The 19,389-nt window shown below is 43.8% G+C and overlaps 3 protein-coding genes across 3 annotated transcripts; all 3 read left to right on the top strand.

The window, feature by feature from the left end:
* Positions 1-2,298: 2,298 nt before the first annotated feature.
* LOC143831395 (olfactory receptor 13H1-like) lies at positions 2,299-3,234 on the top strand. Its single transcript, XM_077324387.1, has one exon. The coding sequence runs from the start codon at positions 2,299-2,301 to the stop codon at positions 3,232-3,234; it is 936 nt and encodes a 311-aa protein (XP_077180502.1).
* A 4,897-nt stretch (positions 3,235-8,131) lies between these two features.
* Positions 8,132-9,067, top strand: LOC143831394 (olfactory receptor 13H1-like). The gene has a single exon (XM_077324386.1). It carries the CDS (start codon positions 8,132-8,134, stop codon positions 9,065-9,067), a length of 936 nt encoding a protein of 311 aa, XP_077180501.1.
* Positions 9,068-15,629: 6,562 nt separating this feature from the next.
* On the top strand, positions 15,630-16,565 carry LOC143831393 (olfactory receptor 13H1-like). Its single transcript, XM_077324385.1, has one exon. It carries the CDS (start codon positions 15,630-15,632, stop codon positions 16,563-16,565), a length of 936 nt encoding a protein of 311 aa, XP_077180500.1.
* Positions 16,566-19,389: the final 2,824 nt, after the last annotated feature.

Genomic DNA, 19,389 nt, shown 5'->3' with positions numbered 1-19,389 from the left:
TCAGTGTGGTATACCAGGTGAGAGTTGCAGCCTCTAATCGGGAGAGCTGGATTTGATTCTCCACTTCCCCACATGAAGCCAACTGGGTGACCTTGGGCCTATCCCAGTTCTCTCAGAGCTCTCTCAGCCCCACCTATCTCACGGGGCATCTGTTGTGGGGAGTGGAAGGAATGGTGTTTGTCAGCTGCTTTGAGACTCCTTCAGGTAGTAAAAAGCAGAGTACGTAAAAACAGCTCTTCTTCTTCTACTAATTCTGAAATAGCTTGAAGATGAATTCTTGTCTCGAAATCTTCCTCCCCAAACTCAGTCCTGTGGAAGGAGCTGGTAGTCCATGCTCCCTTGGGCTCACTCTTCAGCTTCTGTTCTGATATCTGAAAAACTTGATGTTTCAGGCGGTCAACCAGAAGTAAGAATCTTCCAGTGGTTTGAATAATTTTTCTTCCTCCAACCAATATGAGTGTTTGGCATGCTTCCAACACAAGAATGTTGAAGGAGGTTTGTGAGAGATCAATATTCAGAAGCTCACTCCCTTTCTGCTTCTCATGACTCCATCTAATATCGAATCAGACCATCGGCCCATCAAGGTCAATATTGTCCATGCTGACTGGCAGTGGCTCTCTACAGTTTCAGGTAGAACTTTTTCATATCAACTACTTTCTCATCCTTTTTAACTAGAGGTGTTTGGGGTTAAACCTGGGATCTTCTATATGTCAAGCAGAAGATGGTCCACATCCATGGCCTTTCCTCAAGGGTGTTACATTAGGCCCAGGTTCTAATCCCCAATCTGTCATGAAAATCGCTAGGGTTATCTTGGGTCTTTCTCAGCTGAAATTACCAAACGGGGTTCTTGTGAGAAAAACAAGGAACAAGTATGCTGCCTTGAACTCCTTAGTGGGAAAGGTGAGATAAAAATGTACTTGGATGGTAGAATCAAAACGTAATCCAAACAAAGTTTCATCCTGCTAAATCTTCTACTAGGATATAACTCTGCTTACAATGGCGGGCCACGCTAAACAGAGTTACTTTTCCAAGGCCACTGACCTCAAGGGTGTACCTTTGCAATCCTAGGCAGACTTGCTCCCATCGAAATCCACTGGAATCCCGAGGTTTGGTGTGGAGTAATTGCCTAGATCCCCCACTTCACATATAATTTTATCCTGTCACATCAGCAACAAATGATCCATGACATTAGAACTTCTTTCTTTCTTTCTTTCTTTCTTTCTTTCTTTCTTTCTTTCTTTCTTTCTTTCTTTCGATACAGAATTGCTCTTGCAAAGACTTACTCATGTATGCAGTGATTGGGCTTTATGCTTCAAAGGTCCAAATTCACAATGTTTCAGATACATCCAATTCACAAACTGAAAGCAAATGAAGGAAGAGAATGTACAAGATTCTTCTCATCCATCTCAATTAGAAAAAACAACACCTAGTGAATGGTTGCTGTTTCTGTCATCGAACGTATTCTTAGAGTTCTGGATTGCTGTTGATTTGATGATCATCCAGCCCTAACCCAAGGGTATGCAGGCTGCTCTTGTTAGGGCAGAAGAGGGTATGACATTGGGAATAAGCTGTAGTCGCCTTGCCTTACTGATATATCTTCATAACCCTCAACCTTTTCAGGTGCACTTACTTTCCAAACTCTGTTTCAACGAGTTGTTGAGAATTGATAAAAACAAACTGACGTTTCTCGACTATCTTTTAGACGGTACCTTGAAACAGTAAAGTTCGCTTAGTCATTGAGGTGATTGATTGCTTGTTTCTATCTTTGCAATGACTTTTGGCTAATCGCAATAAATTTAACTGACTGAATGACATTTGATTATTGATTAAAAAAAATTATTTGAGACAACAAGGAAGGAAGGAAGGAAGGAAGGAAGGAAGGAAGGAAGGAAGGAAGGAAGGAAGGAAGGAAGGAAGGAAGGAAGGAAGGAAGGAAGGAAGGAAGGCTACTTTTTAAGTTTGTCCCAATGTAGTACTGCCATTAAAATAATAGAGGGAGAGTTTTCATAAATGTTCTCTACTCAATTGTGTAAGTACTCCTTACCATAATTTGATGATTATACAGAGTGTATATTGGTTTCTTTGTCTATCAGAGTATACATTTAATTTTCTTTTTTCACTCTCACTATCCTATCTTCCAGGTATTCGGGCAAGCCTACAACTAAGAGAAGCCGAAGTCTGAATTGAATAACATTTGTGGAGCTAAACTTCAGCTACCCATTTTCTCTCATTCACAGCCTAGACATTAAAGCTGTCTCTTCACACTACACTTGGCACGCGGGAGAAGATGCAAAGCAGATGATGAACAACAGTGAGACGGTGGTGACCGAGTTCATTTTGCTTGGTCTCTCCAACCATCCTGTGGTGCAAGTCATCTTCTTCTGGATTGTTCTTGCCGTCTACCTCATCAACTTGCTGGGGAACGGCCTGATGGTTCTCCTGATCATCACTGACTCTCACCTTCATACACCCATGTACTTTTTCCTTGGCAATCTTTCCTTCTTAGACATTTGCTACACCAGCAGCAGCCTCCCCCAGGTCTTGGTGACTTTCACCACAGAGAGAACGACCATTTCCCTTGTGGCCTGCATGGCTCAGATACACATCAGCCTGTACCTAGGCATCACAGAGTGTGTCCTCCTGGCTGTCATGGCCTATGACCGCTTTGTGGCCATATGCAGCCCCCTCCACTACACGGTGACCATGAGCTGGAGAGTTTGTATCCAAATGTCCATTGGAACTTGGGGTTCTGGCTTCATCCTGACCCTCATCCCTACCGTCATGGGCCCTAAACGGTTCTGTGGCTCTAATGTCATCAACCACTTCACTTGTGAGGCCCAAACAGTAGGCAAGCTGGTCTGTGGCGACACCCACTTCAGTGATATTGTTTCTTTCATCAGCAGCATTCTGGTCCTTATTGTACCCTTTACTTTCATCTTGTTGACCTATTTCCGAATCGGCCTGGCTATTTGGCGAATCCATTCCAACCAGGGCTGGAGCAAGGCTCTCTCTACTTGTGGTTCCCATCTAGCTGTTGTCGGCATCTTCTTTGGTTCAGCCATGGCTATGTACCTTCAACCAAAATCCAAATATACTTCTGATGGAGATAAGATGGTCTCTCTTCTCTATGGAGCTGTGACTCCCATGCTCAACCCTCTGATATATAGTCTGAGGAACAAGGATGTGAAACAGGCTCTGCAGAGACTTTTTGAGGGAAAGGGATCTAGATATTAAATTGACTTTGTCAGGTGGATTTGGTTTGCTAAACAGAAAGCAAAACTGAAATGGAGATGCAGGGTTAGAATCCTAGAATTGGAAGGGGCCATACAGGCCATCTAGTCCCACCCCCTGCTCAATGCAGGATCAGCCTAAAGCATCCAGGATTTCTGTCCAGCCGCTCCTTGAAGACCACTAGTGAAGGGGGAGCTCACCACCTTCTTAGCCAGCCAATTCTACTGCTGAACTACTCTGACTGTGAAAAAAAATCCTAATATATAGCCGGTACCATTCTATTCATAGTTTAAAGCTATTACTGAAGGTCCTCTCCTCTGGTGCCAACAGGAGCCGCTCCCTGCCCTTTTCCTAGTGACATCCTTTGAAATACTTGAAGAGAGCTGATGGGAAATCATTTTGTCCCTGTTGGTTGAACGTTGAACGTTGAACGTTGAACGTTCATGGCCCTGGTTGAAATTACATGGTTTAAACCAGGGGTAGTCAACCTGTGGTCCTCCAGATGTTCATGGACTACAATTCGCATGAGCCCCTGCCAGCAAATCTGGCAGGGGCTCATGGGAATTTTAGTCCATGAACATCTGGAGGACCACAGGTTGACTGCCCCTGGTTTAAAACACGCTTAATGGGATATGAATGACCAGGTGGCATGTTTTACTTCCATTATCATGAAAGTTTTCAACAACCTGTATTTCTGTTTTAAACCTTGATGATCCCAGAATTGAATAAACACCTGTCTTTGGAAGAATGCAGCTCCAACCATTTGGAAATAGGTGGATGCGAGACCCCTCATGAAGAATATGACCAGGACCCAAATAACTTAAACAACTACCTCCCATTGGCTAATATTCCATTCTTGGCCAAGATGTTAGAAGAGGTTTTGGAGAACACAGATGATCCAGATCCACATTGCACTCTGGTGTATCACAGAACTACAAAGAGTTCATTTATTCATATCCTACTTTTTTCTGGGGACTCAAAGTCCATCTAGTCCCAACCACTGCTCAATGCAGGATCAGCCTCAAGCATCCAGGAGAAGTCTCTGTCCAGCCGCTCCTTAGAATCATAGAATCATAGAGTTGGAAGGGGCCATACAGACCATCTAGTCCTACCCCTCCTTTTTATCCTCACAATACCCCGGTGAGATAGGCAAAGCTGAGTGTGTGTCTACCTCAACACTACCCATAGAACATCAAGGTCAGAATGGGGATTCAAACCTGTGTCTCCCAAATCTTAGTCCAACACTCTAACTAACCAGGGTAGACGGACTCCTGGGGGTCCGTGGGAGGTCCAGAGTGGTCTGCAGCATTTCCTCTTCTGTCTTAATGGATCCAGCCACAAGCTAGAGAACTGGCTGCTTGGTCAGCAAGAATTTGTACAGCTGGGACCCCTCCCCTTCCCACTCCTTCCAGGCCCATCATTGGCCATTTGAGGGGGGGATTGATACAACCATACATGGTCATATCCTGATATTTCATTTAAATTGTGTGTGTGTGTATACGCATCATACATACACATACACATACACATACACGCATACATACATACATACATACATACATACATACATACATACATACATATATATGTATATGGGGATTGGAGTAGATGACCCATGAGGTCCCTTCCAACTCTCTCTCTCTCTCTCTCTCTCTCTCTCTCTCTCTCTCTCTCTGTGTGTGTGTGTGTGTGTGCTGACATGCTGTCTGAAGCTGTGACCATGAGGCTGGGAGTTCAATCCCAGCAGCTGGCTCAAAGTTGACTCAGCCTTCCGTCCTTCCGAGGTCGGTAAAATGAGTACCCAGCTTGCTGGGTGGTAGTAAAATGGTAATGACTGGGGAAAGCACTGGCAAACCACCCTATATTGAGTCTGCCATGAAAATGCTGGAAGGCGTCACCCCAAGGGTCAGACATGACTTGGTGCTTGCACAGGGGATATCTTTACCATATGTATATATGGTAAAATTAATTAACTCCCACCCATTCAGGAAACCCATCCAGGGCCATCAAGAGTTTGTGAGAATCAGACCCAAAACAGTTTAAATTAAACTTGGATGTTTTTAATTTTTATCTATACCCCCAAAGAGTTCTACAGTCTGCCACTTACAACTGGTTGGTGATCCCTGGCCCCTAAGAAGCATGTGTGACCTCAACTGGGCCAGATCTGAGCCACAGGGGAGGGTGGTCCGAATGGATGGGTGGGTGGGTGGGTGGATGGATGGATGGATGGATGGATGGGTGGATGGGTGGATGGGTGGGTGGGTGGATGGGTGGGTGGGTGGATGGGTGGATGGGTGGGTGGGTGGGTGGGTGGATGGGTGGGTGGGTGGGTGGGTGAATGGATGGATGGATTTTCCTTATCCTTCTATTCCCCCTTTGCATCCCTCTGGAGAGAAAAGTGGCCGGAGAACTCTTCGATATGTCAGTCATGCTCTCTTGTGCGATGCAGCCTTTGTCTCTCTTGCCACCATTTTCCTATTAGGTTCCTCTCCTCCCTGGAGTTTTAGGACAGTCTGATGGGAAGCAGCCAGCCAATTCCCTGAATGACAGAGTTTCTTTCAACAGAAAGCTAAATCAGAAGCAACTAAGAGGTTTTCATTACCACAAACAGAGACAGCTTATTCTGAAATGGCCTGAAGATGAGTTCTTCTCTTTAAAATCACCCGGCTTAACTCAGTTCTGTCGAGGGACCCCCTTTTCTTCACCTTTAGGACACTCCTCTTTTCAAATGCTGTTCTGAAGTAGAAATGAAGGACAGCATCTGAGAGAAAAATCCATTCGAGTTTCTGTGCCTGCTGCCAAGTTTCAAGTGGTTGAAACCATTCTACTTCCTCCAGGTGAGTGTTTCTAATGAGGATCTCTTTTAGGGTTAGGGTTAGGGTCACTACTGCCTCATCAGCCCTTAGAATGTTAGATTAGGATCTGGGAAACCTGTTTTAAAATCGCCACTCTTCCATGAAACTCATTAGGTGAACGTCATTTTGTCCGTCTAAATAACCTCACAGGATTCTTGGGCAGAAGTAATGAAGAACAATATATGTCTCTCTGAAATCTTTGGTCGGAAGGGAGATATAAACACGTAATTGATAAACATGTAATTGATTCACAGATTCAGATCATAATCCAAAACCGACACCCTTCTAAGCCATTTGAATATCTTTCTTTCTTTCTTTCAAGGGATGCAACGCCTTTGAGTGAGGAAAAAGGAACATTTGTTTCTTTAAGGAAAATATGGTAAAGGGATATTTGGCACTTTGAAGGTGTATAAATTAACTATTTTGTGCGGAATGGGCTGGCCAGATAATTTCTTGTCAATTACTTGCATCCATCAGGAATGCAACTGGTCTATTGATTTCCATGGTGCAATTCTGCTTAGAATGCCATCCTAAACAGAGTTGCCCACATCCTCAGACAATGGAACAAGAATGATAAGAGTACAGATATAAGGAGAGAGTAAATTAGTAGCAATTTAGTAAACAGCATCACAACATCCACAAATATGTAGTAGGATAGTTCCTTGCAAGAGTAACAAATCAGTCCTTTGGTTTCATTCACATTCATTTGGTTGTCATTCACAAAAACATAGGGGGAATAAAAATGTTAAGGTTAGTGATGATGGGATTATACAACAAGTGCTATAAACCGTGACTGATCACCATTCCAAGTTCTGATGTCCGTTTAAAGCCAAAATTGTAAAGATTATCTTTTAAAGAGAACATATTCTATTTCTTTAGACATGTGCTAGCTCTATGGGCCAATCTGACAACTATCTTTCACCCATATCTGGTTGTGCTGGGGGAATCATCTCTTTTGGAGAAATTGCATAGGGGTGAAGTACAAACCCCTCTCTACCTAGAACACAGATAGCCTTCCAGCCTTGAGATAAAATCTGATGGAATCGAGGAAGATACAGAATAAAACAGTGCAAACAGAAATCATTGGCATCTGTTAAAGGGCCGCTTGTGATAGCACCTGCCCTTCCAGATGTGAACAGCTTGTCATGTTTTACACTGTGCCTTTCACACACGTGTTCTGTTACTGAGCGATCATAGAATCATAGAATCATAGAATCATAGAGTTGGAAGGGGCCATACAGGCCATCTAGTCCAACCCCCTGCTCAACGCATGATCAGCCCAAAGCATCCTAAAGCATCCAAGAAAAGTGTGTATCCAACCTTTGCTTGAAGACTGCCAATGATAGAGCATCAGACTGCAACTAAGCATGTAAGCAAGAGGGAACCCGTTTATGTATGCAAATTTTATTAGGGTCAAGGTCAAGTTTATTTTAGACCTTGACATGCAAGAATATGGTCAATATATGATACAGAGGTTAGGGTCAGGGGTATGATTACAGTTTGCAGCACAAGGAACTCAATATGCATTAATATATATATCCCTGATAATTGGAGTGGTTTCTAAGGGAACAGGCTTCCTTGGGAGGCGGTGGGTTCTCCATCTTTGGAGATTTTTAAACAGAGTCTGGATAGCCATCCGACGGAGAGGCTGATTCTGTGATGCTTTAAGAGGGTGGCAGGTGATAGTGGATGAGTGACAGGATTGTGAGTGTACTGCGAAGTGCAGGGGGTTGGACTGGATGACCCAGGAGGTCCCTTCCAACTCTATGATTCTATATTCAGGCATGCCTACAAGTAAGAGAAGATGGCATCTGAATTATAATAAATTGAAAACCTGAATGAGAAAATAAACCAAAAGACAAACAAACACTCAAGTCTTGCTTTTAACAGAATTATTCATCTTGAAATTCGGCCTGACACAAGTAGGTTTAGGAGTGTTAATCTTTTTGTTCCCCAACTACATCTTTTCTCCAATTTGCAGCCAAGATATTAAAGGGGTCTCTTCACACAACTCCTTGCCCAGGGGAGAAGATGCCAAACAGAAGATGAACAACGACACTGAGACGATGGTGACTGAGTTCATATTGCTGGGTCTTTCTGACCATCCTGTGGCTCAGGCTATCTTCTTCTGGATTATTCTGATATTCTACCTCATCAACTTGCTGGGGAACGGCCTGATGGTTCTCCTGATCATCACTGACTCTCACCTGCATACGCCCATGTACTTTTTCCTCAGCAACCTCTCCTTCCTCGACATCTGCTACACCAGCAGCAGCCTTCCCCAGGCCCTCCTGACCTGTAGCACAGAGAGAACGACCATTTCCTTTATGGGCTGCATGGCCCAAATATACATATGCCTGTACCTAGGCACGACAGAGTGTCTCCTCTTGGCTGTCATGGCCTATGACCGCTTCGTGGCCATATGCAGTCCCCTCCACTACACGGTGATCATGAGCTGGAGGGTTTGCATCCAAATGGCCCTTGGAACATGGGGCACTGGCTTCATCCTGACCCTCATCCCTGTCGTCACAGGCCCTAAACAGTTCTGTGGCTCTAATGTCGTCAACCATTTCACTTGTGAGGCCCAAACACTTGGCAAGCTGGTCTGTGGCGACACTCACTTCAGTGATATTATGTCTTTTATGAACGGTGTCCTGACCCTTATCGTACCCTTTACTTTTATCTTGGTGACGTATTTGCGAATCGGCCTGGCTGTTTGGAGGATCCGTTCTGACCAGGGCTGGAGCAAGGCTCTGTCTACCTGTAGCTCTCACCTCGCAGTGGTCGGCATCTTCTATGGTTCAGCTATATCCATATACCTTCAACCAAAATCCAAATATACCACAGACAAGGACAAAATGGTCTCTGTTTTCTACGGAGCTGTGACTCCCATGCTCAACCCTCTGATCTATAGTCTGAGGAACAAGGATGTGAAACAGGCACTGCAGAAACTCTTTGGGGGAAAGGGATCCAGATATTAAATGGACTTCATCGTCTGCCACCATCTCTCTACCAGTCTCCATTTGTTTAACACTGAACTGAATTTTTAATACTGGACATGGCTAATATACTGAGTGAGGCAATTGTCTTTTTTAGAAATCTTTTTGCATGAGTTGATCTTCCATTGGGGGGGGGAGAGAAGCAGAATATTGGTCATTGGTATTATTCTTCTTGACAACCGTGTAGTCTAGAGACTAACACGTCAGCTAAACCTTTGAGAACATGTCTTGATGTCTTGAAAATAAGCTCACAATAAACTATAATAAAACTAAGATTTTAGTTTTTGCTAAAACCCGCTATAGGTACCGCTGGCACATGAGGGGGGAACAAATACAACAGGTAAACCACTTCACATATTTAGGGACTATTTTCAGCTATAATAGTAAATGGGTAAACCATAGAGAAAAAATCATGAAAGCCGTTAAGGGACAGATAGCACTGCTAGTAAAGTTCTTCCACCAGAAGGGGGGAAAAATATCCTAGCTGCTCTAAGATTTTATAAAGCCAAAATAGTTTCACAAATTTTATATGGAGTTCCAATACGGATTGGTGCATTCAACAGCAAGTTAGAAAGCCAACAATTGTTGTTCTTTAGAAAACTGTTGAATGTACCAAATTGTGTTGCAAATGTCACGCTTGCAGGAGAGCTTGGCCAACAAACTCTTGAAATTAGAGCCTGACTAAATATATTTAGATATTGGGTCAAAATACACTTTCATGCAGCACCAAATAACGCAGAGAATGGAGGATATAGATGCACAGACACCAAGCTCAACATCTAACACCTGTTCCCCTCAACACTGGGGAATCTTCCCCGTATATTTTTCTTCCTTTGCATATTTAGGAATACTGGATGATAGTTCTCTTAAAAGGTAAAGGTATCCCCTGTGCAAGCATTGGGTCATGTCTGACCCTTGGGGTGACGTCCTCTTGCGTTTTCATGGCAGACTCAATACGGGGTGGTTTGCCAGTGCCTTCTCCAGTCATTACCGTTTACCCACCAGCAAGCTGGGTACTCATTTTACCAACCTCGGAAGGATGGAAGGCTGAGTCAACCTTGAGCCGGCTGCTGGGATTGAACTCCCAGCCTCATGGGCAGAGCTTTCAGACTGCATGTCTGCTGCCTTACCACTCTGTGCCACAAGAGGCTCTTAAAAGAGCATTTATTTTGGCACAGCTAAATATCTTTCCCTCCAGAGTTTCTAGAGGCTGCCTTTTGGACATTCCCTTTGCAGAAAGGTTGTGTCTTCATGGCTGTGGTGTATCTGACACTTTATATCACCTATTGATGGAGTGACCTAAATTTCTCCATTTGCCAAAATCACAAGTTAAATATTGGAGAAAATTGAAATCTACTAGTGTAGGCGAGAAGGACACAATACATAAAATCCTTAGTGAAAGTGATCCAGAGATTATCCGAGAAGTAGCCAAGGTATCGTTAACAATACAAAGGGTAAATTGCTCATATCTGAACTGTACTGGCTAAGAGTGGACCTCTGTGAGCCCACTGTGGACCACGAATCGCAGTATGGCCATCTTGTAACATATGTGTATTGTTGGAGGATTGTGCGTGTCGCTTGGTTGTGCTGTTTTGGCTGTACCCTTTTATCTTTTTAAAACCATTGTTATGCTAATAAAGGCATTCTGTATCTGTATCTTGAAAATGGAGGCTCAAATAAACTGTCATGAGATTTCTGAGTTCCTTTAGAGTCAGTCAGTCCCTCTTTCCTAAAACCATTGTGGGGATGAATTGAAAGGGGAACAAATTACATTGACCAGTCTGAGGAGCATGGAATCAGAGGGGTATAGTGGTTCAGAATGGCAGTTAAAGATGTAACCTGGTCAACCTTGTTAAATTATTCCTCCTCCAACATGAAATTAATCCCAACAACGGTTTTAGGAAAGAGGGACTGACTGACTCTAAAGGAACTCAGAAATCTCATGACAGGATGCTTTGGGCTGGTCCTGCCTTAAGCAGGGGGTTGGACTAGATGGTCTGTATGGCCCCTTCCAACTCTATGATTCTATGATTCTATGATTCTGCATTTATATCTGGATTCAAACTGATTACTGTAAGGGGGCGGGACCCAAGTTATTTACCTACAAATTCTCCTCCCCCACACAACGAGCCTTGTAAAGATATACAGATGCTTGTTGGGTGTGGTTAATACACCGGTGCTTTTTTCCAGCTTGCCCTTTTAAACATCTAATATGTGTCATGTGCCATGCCTGGCCCATCTCAACTTGGACATTCCTCCCATCCTGGAGTTGGACTGGCCCATCTGAGACCTTTTGAAGCAGCCCTCCCTCTTTGCTTTACACTTCAGAGAGACTCTGTAGGCTCTTCTCTCTGTTCCCCTTTGGTATGCAGGACAGTCCTGCTGTGGACCTTGCATCCAGGTGTGAGATAGGCTGAATGTCTCTTATATTGTCTCCTTGTTAGATCAACATGGTTACCGTGGGAAAGCGGGATTCCTGCCTGCATCTGGGTTGAGGGGGGTGGTGGGACTGAGGGTATAACTAGCCAGGTTTCACTTTTGTCCCAAAAGATAATGCCTATCTTTTGACACTGATTTCCTGTAGTTGCTGCTTCCCCCAAATAAAGGCTCACTTCAGTTTCCCCAATGCCTGGGACTCCTTTGTGTTCATATGGGGGGGGGGGGGGAGTGAAAATATTCCCCAAGGTCATGACAATGTGGACACTGATGTAAAAAATGGGAAGACATCAGGACAAACAAAGAAAAACAATAATTTGGGAGGAATATCAGCCAAATTCTCAGTAGTGTTAATATAAATAACAAAAGGCAGCACCCAAAATGACCCAATAATTCTTGAAGATATCTCTCTTCTGGCCATAGCTATGGGTGGTACTTTATGGGAAAAGCAACATGCTGCCCTGGAGGGACGGACCAGAACCAGTGGGGTGAAATTAATGCAAAAGAAGTTCTATCTAAACACCCGGAAGAAGTTCCTGACAGTTAGAGCAGTTTCTCAGTGGAACAGGCTTCCTCGGGAGGTGGGGGTTCTCCATATTTGGAAATTTTTTAACAGAGGCTGGATGGACATCTAACGGAGAGGCTGATTCTGTGAAGGTTCAAGGGGGTGGCAGGTTACAGTGGAGGAGCGATAGGGCTGTGAGTGTCCTGCATAGCGCAGGGGGTTGGACTAGATGACCCAGGATGTCCCTTCCAACTATGATTCTATGCAAATCTCTGCACTCTGATAAATACAAAATCCTTTGAAGCTCTATTGAGAACACCAAGAGTTGCAACATGGCTAACAAACCTGCTCCCTTTTCCTGGCCACAGCTTTTCCTTAAATCTGAGCTTCTTCAATGAGTGATGTTGGGGACTGGACTGAGGGCCTGCTTTGGTGCAGGGATGTCTTTCTGCACTGAGACGTTTCTAAGTGCCCCAGTGTGCCCAGGAGAGGTGAGGGTTGCCTTGGCTCAGATTGCCAACGCCATCTTGGGAAAAGCCTTGAGATTTGTGAGCTGTACCTGGGCAGGTGAGATTCGGAGAGGGGTGGCAGCTCAGCAGACCATAGAGTCCACCCTTCGAAATGGCCGCTTCCTCGAGGGAATGTAATCTTGGGAGTCTAAAGATCAGTTGTAATTATGTGAGGAATCCAGGACTCCTCTCCTCCTAGCAGCAACCCTAGGCCTGGCTGAGAGGAGAAAGGCAGTTTCCTCAACTCTGCCTTTCTCAACCTCAAGGGATTGCTGGTTATGCAAGTGTGAGGACAGGGAGATTCTTACATTTCAGATAACATTCTTTCCCAACCTGTTAATATCGAAGTCTATATTTGTTCCCCTGATCTCTGAGGAAGAGAGTCTTTTTGCACTGTGGGTTTTGTCTCTGCTACCATTTTCCTATTAGGTTCCTCTCCTCCCTGGAGTTTGAGGATGACCTGCTGGGATGCAGCCTGGCACTCACAATTCCCTGATCAGCAGCTTTTCTTGCAACGCAAAGCAGAATCACTGGGAAGCAACTCAGAGGCTTTCTTCGCCACAAACGGAGGTGGCTTATTCTGATATAACCTGAAGATGAGTTCTTCTCTTAAAACCTGCCAGCCAAACACAGTTCTGTGAAGGGGACTGGAATTCCTCACTCCATTTTTTTTCACCCTGAGGACAGTCTCCTTTTCAGATCCGGTTCTGCAGTGGAAATGGGACACAACCTCTGAAAAATTTTATATTCCAATTCTTCTTCCTGCTGACCAGCTTCAAGTGACTCAAATCAATATTTTTCTCCTCCAGCCCAAGTGAGCGTATATAGAAGATTTCTTGCTTACTCCTAGATTGAATCAGCCCATTGATTCATCAAGGTCAGTATTTTATACTTTGAGTGGTAAAAGATTTCTAAAGTCTTTAGTAGGGTTACATGGCCGTTCAGATGGTTTCTGAAATCACTAGTGCTATGCTTGTTTTTACTTCTCAAGGATGCCAAAAACGACAACAACAACAAGCCTTTAATAGCCTATAAAAGTACAATATAAGGAGGGAATGCAAAAGGATCCACTGCTATACAGAATAAACAAAGGCAGAAATCATGCTTTAGAGTAGGACAAAATACATTCACGATCTCTCATGGCAAGATATCAAAACTTTGCAACTGGTTCAATTATATCAGGCTTCTGGGATGTCAATAGGAACTGAATCTTACGTTCATCCAAATGCAGTTCTCTTTTACCTAGCAGCGAGTTAAGAAATTTCGCTCGGATCGAGAAATAAAATGGACAATGGAAAAAAAAACGTGTGTAATTGATTCTATACAGCATTGTCCACAGAGGCACAACCTGGCTGAATGCGGGATCTGTTGACATCTCCCATATAGCACAGCAGAAGGTAGAGCATTAGTTCTAGCTAACACGAATGTTCTACGCCAGGGGTTGTCAAACTGCGGCCCTCCAGATGTCCATGGACTACAATTCCCACGAGCCCCCTGCCAGCATTCGCATGGGAATTGTAGTTCATGGACATCTGGAGGGCCGTAGTTTGACTACCCCTGTTCTACGCTGTTGCGGGATGATTAGATGGTAGAAGTACGCAGCTAGGGGCTGAGAGCTTGGTGAGATTCCCAAGCTCAGTGGAGAGCAAGCATTTCTAGCTTTACTGCAGTTCTATGTCTAACAGTCTGCCTTTAATTGAATCAAATGCAGTCTTTTCAGATACCAGGTACAAGGAGTCTAAAGAGATTCCTATAGATTTAATTTTTCTCTCAATGTTCAGATAGCATAAGGGAAATTAGACGCCAAAAATAATATTGGTTAGAAAGAGGGACTGAAAAAATATTTCTGTGAAATATATCCTGAACTTCCCATAGACCAGGGATTCCCAACCAGGGTTCTGGGGAACGCTGGGGTTACGCAAGAGATGCCCAGGTGTTCCATGGCCTTTCCCAAAAGTTCAGATGGCTGCTGAAATCACTAGACCTCACTGGGGCCCCGTCTTCTGCTGCTCTACAGGCCTAGGTTCTTTCTTCACAATGTACGTGGGAAATGATTGATTGATTGATTGATTGATTGATTGATTGATTGATTGATTGATTGATTGATTGATTGATTGATTGATTGATTGATTGATTGATTGACTGGCTTCCATGCCCACTTCTCTGAAGGAGGATGGCACCTTGATGTCAGAAAAATATTCCAGGAGTTCCCTTATGATGAAAAGGTTGAAAAAAGCTGCCCTATTAGTGCCCAATATTAGTGCAAAACTTAATCACATGAGCTCTACCATCTTGGACTCAAGAATGTCCTCATCTCCTTTACAGGCTATAAGGTGTCAACTGTGTCCTTTGGCGCCCTAAAAACAGGACAGTCGCAATGCAAAAATAATATATGCATGTAGATCTGACCAAGAATTACCATAGCATACAAAATAATATATGCATGTAGATCTGACCAAAAATTACTATACCATACATACCAAGGAATACCATAATAATAATAACCACAACAATAACAACAGCAACAACAATAACAATAATATCTGCCGTATCCTTTCTAGATTTGTGATTATGTATCTCTGTGTTTTATGTCTGGGGTTTTAAAGGGAGTTTTATTGGGGATTTTATTCAAACTATTGTAACCCGCCACGAGCCATTTGAGAGTTTTTCAGTGGAACAGGCTTCCTCGGGAGGGGGTGGGTTCTCCATCTTCGGAGATTTTTAAACAGAGGCTGGAGAGCCATCTAACGGAGAGGCTGATTCTGTGAAGGTTCAAGGGGATAGCAGGTTACAGTGGATGAGCAATAGGGTTGTGAGTGTCTTGCAAAGTACAGGGGGTTGGACTGGATGACCAACTAAGAGAAGATGGCATCTGAATTTTAATAATTAGATGAGAAAATAAACCAAAAAACAAACACCCAAGTCTTGCTTTTAACAGAATTATTCATCTTGAAATTTGGCCTGACACAAGCTAGGTTTAGGAGTGTTAATCTTTTTGTTCCCCAACTACATGTTTTCTCCAATTCGCAGCCAAGATATTAAAGGGGTCTCTTCACACAACTCCTTGCCCAGGGGAGAAGATGCCAAACAGAAGATGAACAACGACACTGAGATGATAATGACTGAGTTCATATTGCTGGGTCTTTCTGACCATCCTGTGGCTCAGGCTATCTTCTTCTGGATTATTCTGATATTCTACCTCATCAACTTGCTGGGGAACGGCCTGATGGTTCTCCTGATCATCACTGACTCTCACCTGCATACGCCCATGTACTTTTTCCTCAGCAACCTCTCCTTCCTAGACATCTGCTACACCAGCAGCAGCCTCCCCCAGGCCCTCCTGACCTGTAGCACAGAGAGAACGACCATTTCCTTTATGGGCTGCATGGCCCAAATATACATATGCCTGTACCTAGGCACGACAGAGTGTCTCCTCTTGGCTGTCATGGCCTATGACCGCTTCGTGGCCATATGCAGTCCCCTCCACTACACGGTGATCATGAGCTGGAGGGTTTGCATCCAAATGGCCCTTGGAACATGGGGCACTGGCTTCATCCTGACCCTCATCCCTGTCGTCACAGGCCCTAAACAGTTCTGTGGCTCTAATGTCGTCAACCATTTCACTTGTGAGGCCCAAACACTTGGCAAGCTGGTCTGTGGCGACACTCACTTCAGTGATATTATGTCTTTTATGAACGGTGTCCTGACCCTTATCGTACCCTTTACTTTTATCTTGGTGACGTATTTGCGAATCGGCCTGGCTGTTTGGAGGATCCGTTCTGACCAGGGCTGGAGCAAGGCTCTGTCTACCTGTAGCTCTCACCTCGCAGTGGTCGGCATCTTCTATGGTTCAGCTATATCCATATACCTTCAACCAAAATCCAAATATACCACAGACAAGGACAAAATGGTCTCTGTTTTCTACGGAGCTGTGACTCCCATGCTCAACCCTCTGATCTATAGTCTGAGGAACAAGGATGTGAAACAGGCACTGCAGAAACTCTTTGGGGGAAAGGGATCCAGATATTAAATGGACTTCATCGTCTGCCACCATCTCTCTACCAGTCTCCATTTGTTTAACACTGAACTGAATTTTTAATACTGGACATGGCTAATATACTGAGTGAGGCAATTGTCTTTTTTAGAAATCTTTTTGCATGAGTTGATCTTCCATTGGGGGGGGGAGAGAAGCAGAATATTGGTCATTGGTATTATTCTTCTTGACAACCGTGTAGTCTAGAGACTAACACGTCAGCTAAACCTTTGAGAACATGTCTTGATGTCTTGAAAATAAGCTCACAATAAACTATAATAAAACTAAGATTTTAGTTTTTGCTAAAACCCGCTATAGGTACCGCTGGCACATGAGGGGGGAACAAATACAACAGGTAAACCACTTCACATATTTAGGGACTATTTTCAGCTATAATAGTAAATGGGTAAACCATAGAGAAAAAATCATGAAAGCCGTTAAGGGACAGATAGCACTGCTAGTAAAGTTCTTCCACCAGAAGGGGGGAAAAATATCCTAGCTGCTCTAAGATTTTATAAAGCCAAAATAGTTTCACAAATTTTATATGGAGTTCCAATACGGATTGGTGCATTCAACAGCAAGTTAGAAAGCCAACAATTGTTGTTCTTTAGAAAACTGTTGAATGTACCAAATTGTGTTGCAAATGTCACGCTTGCAGGAGAGCTTGGCCAACAAACTCTTGAAATTAGAGCCTGACTAAATATATTTAGATATTGGGTCAAAATACACTTTCATGCAGCACCAAATAACGCAGAGAATGGAGGATATAGATGCACAGACACCAAGCTCAACATCTAACACCTGTTCCCCTCAACACTGGGGAATCTTCCCCGTATATTTTTCTTCCTTTGCATATTTAGGAATACTGGATGATAGTTCTCTTAAAAGGTAAAGGTATCCCCTGTGCAAGCATTGGGTCATGTCTGACCCTTGGGGTGACGTCCTCTTGCGTTTTCATGGCAGACTCAATACGGGGTGGTTTGCCAGTGCCTTCTCCAGTCATTACCGTTTACCCACCAGCAAGCTGGGTACTCATTTTACCAACCTCGGAAGGATGGAAGGCTGAGTCAACCTTGAGCCGGCTGCTGGGATTGAACTCCCAGCCTCATGGGCAGAGCTTTCAGACTGCATGTCTGCTGCCTTACCACTCTGTGCCACAAGAGGCTCTTAAAAGAGCATTTATTTTGGCACAGCTAAATATCTTTCCCTCCAGAGTTTCTAGAGGCTGCCTTTTGGACATTCCCTTTGCAGAAAGGTTGTGTCTTCATGGCTGTGGTGTATCTGACACTTTATATCACCTATTGATGGAGTGACCTAAATTTCTCCATTTGCCAAAATCACAAGTTAAATATTGGAGAAAATTGAAATCTACTAGTGTAGGCGAGAAGGACACAATACATAAAATCCTTAGTGAAAGTGATCCAGAGATTATCCGAGAAGTAGCCAAGGTATCGTTAACAATACAAAGGGTAAATTGCTCATATCTGAACTCTGTACTGGCTAAGAGTGGACCTCTGTGAGCCCACTGTGGACCACGAATCGCAGTATGGCCATCTTGTAACATATGTGTATTGTTGGAGGATTGTGCGTGTCGCTTGGTTGTGCTGTTTTGGCTGTACCCTTTTATCTTTTTAAAACCATTGTTATGCTAATAAAGGCATTCTGTATCTGTATCTTGAAAATGGAGGCTCAAATAAACTGTCATGAGATTTCTGAGTTCCTTTAGAGTCAGTCAGTCCCTCTTTCCTAAAACCATTGTGGGGATGAATTGAAAGGGGAACAAATTACATTGACCAGTCTGAGGAGCATGGAATCAGAGGGGTATAGTGGTTCAGAATGGCAGTTAAAGATGTAACCTGGTCAACCTTGTTAAATTATTCCTCCTCCAACATGAAATTAATCCCAACAACGGTTTTAGGAAAGAGGGACTGACTGACTCTAAAGGAACTCAGAAATCTCATGACAGGATGCTTTGGGCTGGTCCTGCCTTAAGCAGGGGGTTGGACTAGATGGTCTGTATGGCCCCTTCCAACTCTATGATTCTATGATTCTATGATTCTGCATTTATATCTGGATTCAAACTGATTACTGTAAGGGGGCGGGACCCAAGTTATTTACCTACAAATTCTCCTCCCCCACACAACGAGCCTTGTAAAGATATACAGATGCTTGTTGGGTGTGGTTAATACACCGGTGCTTTTTTCCAGCTTGCCCTTTTAAACATCTAATATGTGTCATGTGCCATGCCTGGCCCATCTCAACTTGGACATTCCTCCCATCCTGGAGTTGGACTGGCCCATCTGAGACCTTTTGAAGCAGCCCTCCCTCTTTGCTTTACACTTCAGAGAGACTCTGTAGGCTCTTCTCTCTGTTCCCCTTTGGTATGCAGGACAGTCCTGCTGTGGACCTTGCATCCAGGTGTGAGATAGGCTGAATGTCTCTTATATTGTCTCCTTGTTAGATCAACATGGTTACCGTGGGAAAGCGGGATTCCTGCCTGCATCTGGGTTGAGGGGGGTGGTGGGACTGAGGGTATAACTAGCCAGGTTTCACTTTTGTCCCAAAAGATAATGCCTATCTTTTGACACTGATTTCCTGTAGTTGCTGCTTCCCCCAAATAAAGGCTCACTTCAGTTTCCCCAATGCCTGGGACTCCTTTGTGTTCATATGGGGGGGGGGAGTGAAAATATTCCCCAAGGTCATGACAATGTGGACACTGATGTAAAAAATGGGAAGACATCAGGACAAACAAAGAAAAACAATAATTTGGGAGGAATATCAGCCAAATTCTCAGTAGTGTTAATATAAATAACAAAAGGCA

The sequence above is a fragment of the Paroedura picta genome, chromosome 3, assembly GCF_049243985.1.
Source record: "Paroedura picta isolate Pp20150507F chromosome 3, Ppicta_v3.0, whole genome shotgun sequence".
Classification (NCBI taxonomy): domain Eukaryota; kingdom Metazoa; phylum Chordata; class Lepidosauria; order Squamata; family Gekkonidae; genus Paroedura; species Paroedura picta.
Note: the sequence above shows the minus strand (reverse complement) of the source record. Positions and strands in the feature narration are given on the sequence as shown.

Coding starts and splice junctions, on each gene's coding strand:
- LOC143831395 (XM_077324387.1), top strand. CDS start 2,299: ATGATGAACAACAGTGAGACGGTGGTGACCGAGTTCATTTTGCTTGGT.
- LOC143831394 (XM_077324386.1), top strand. CDS start 8,132: ATGAACAACGACACTGAGACGATGGTGACTGAGTTCATATTGCTGGGT.
- LOC143831393 (XM_077324385.1), top strand. CDS start 15,630: ATGAACAACGACACTGAGATGATAATGACTGAGTTCATATTGCTGGGT.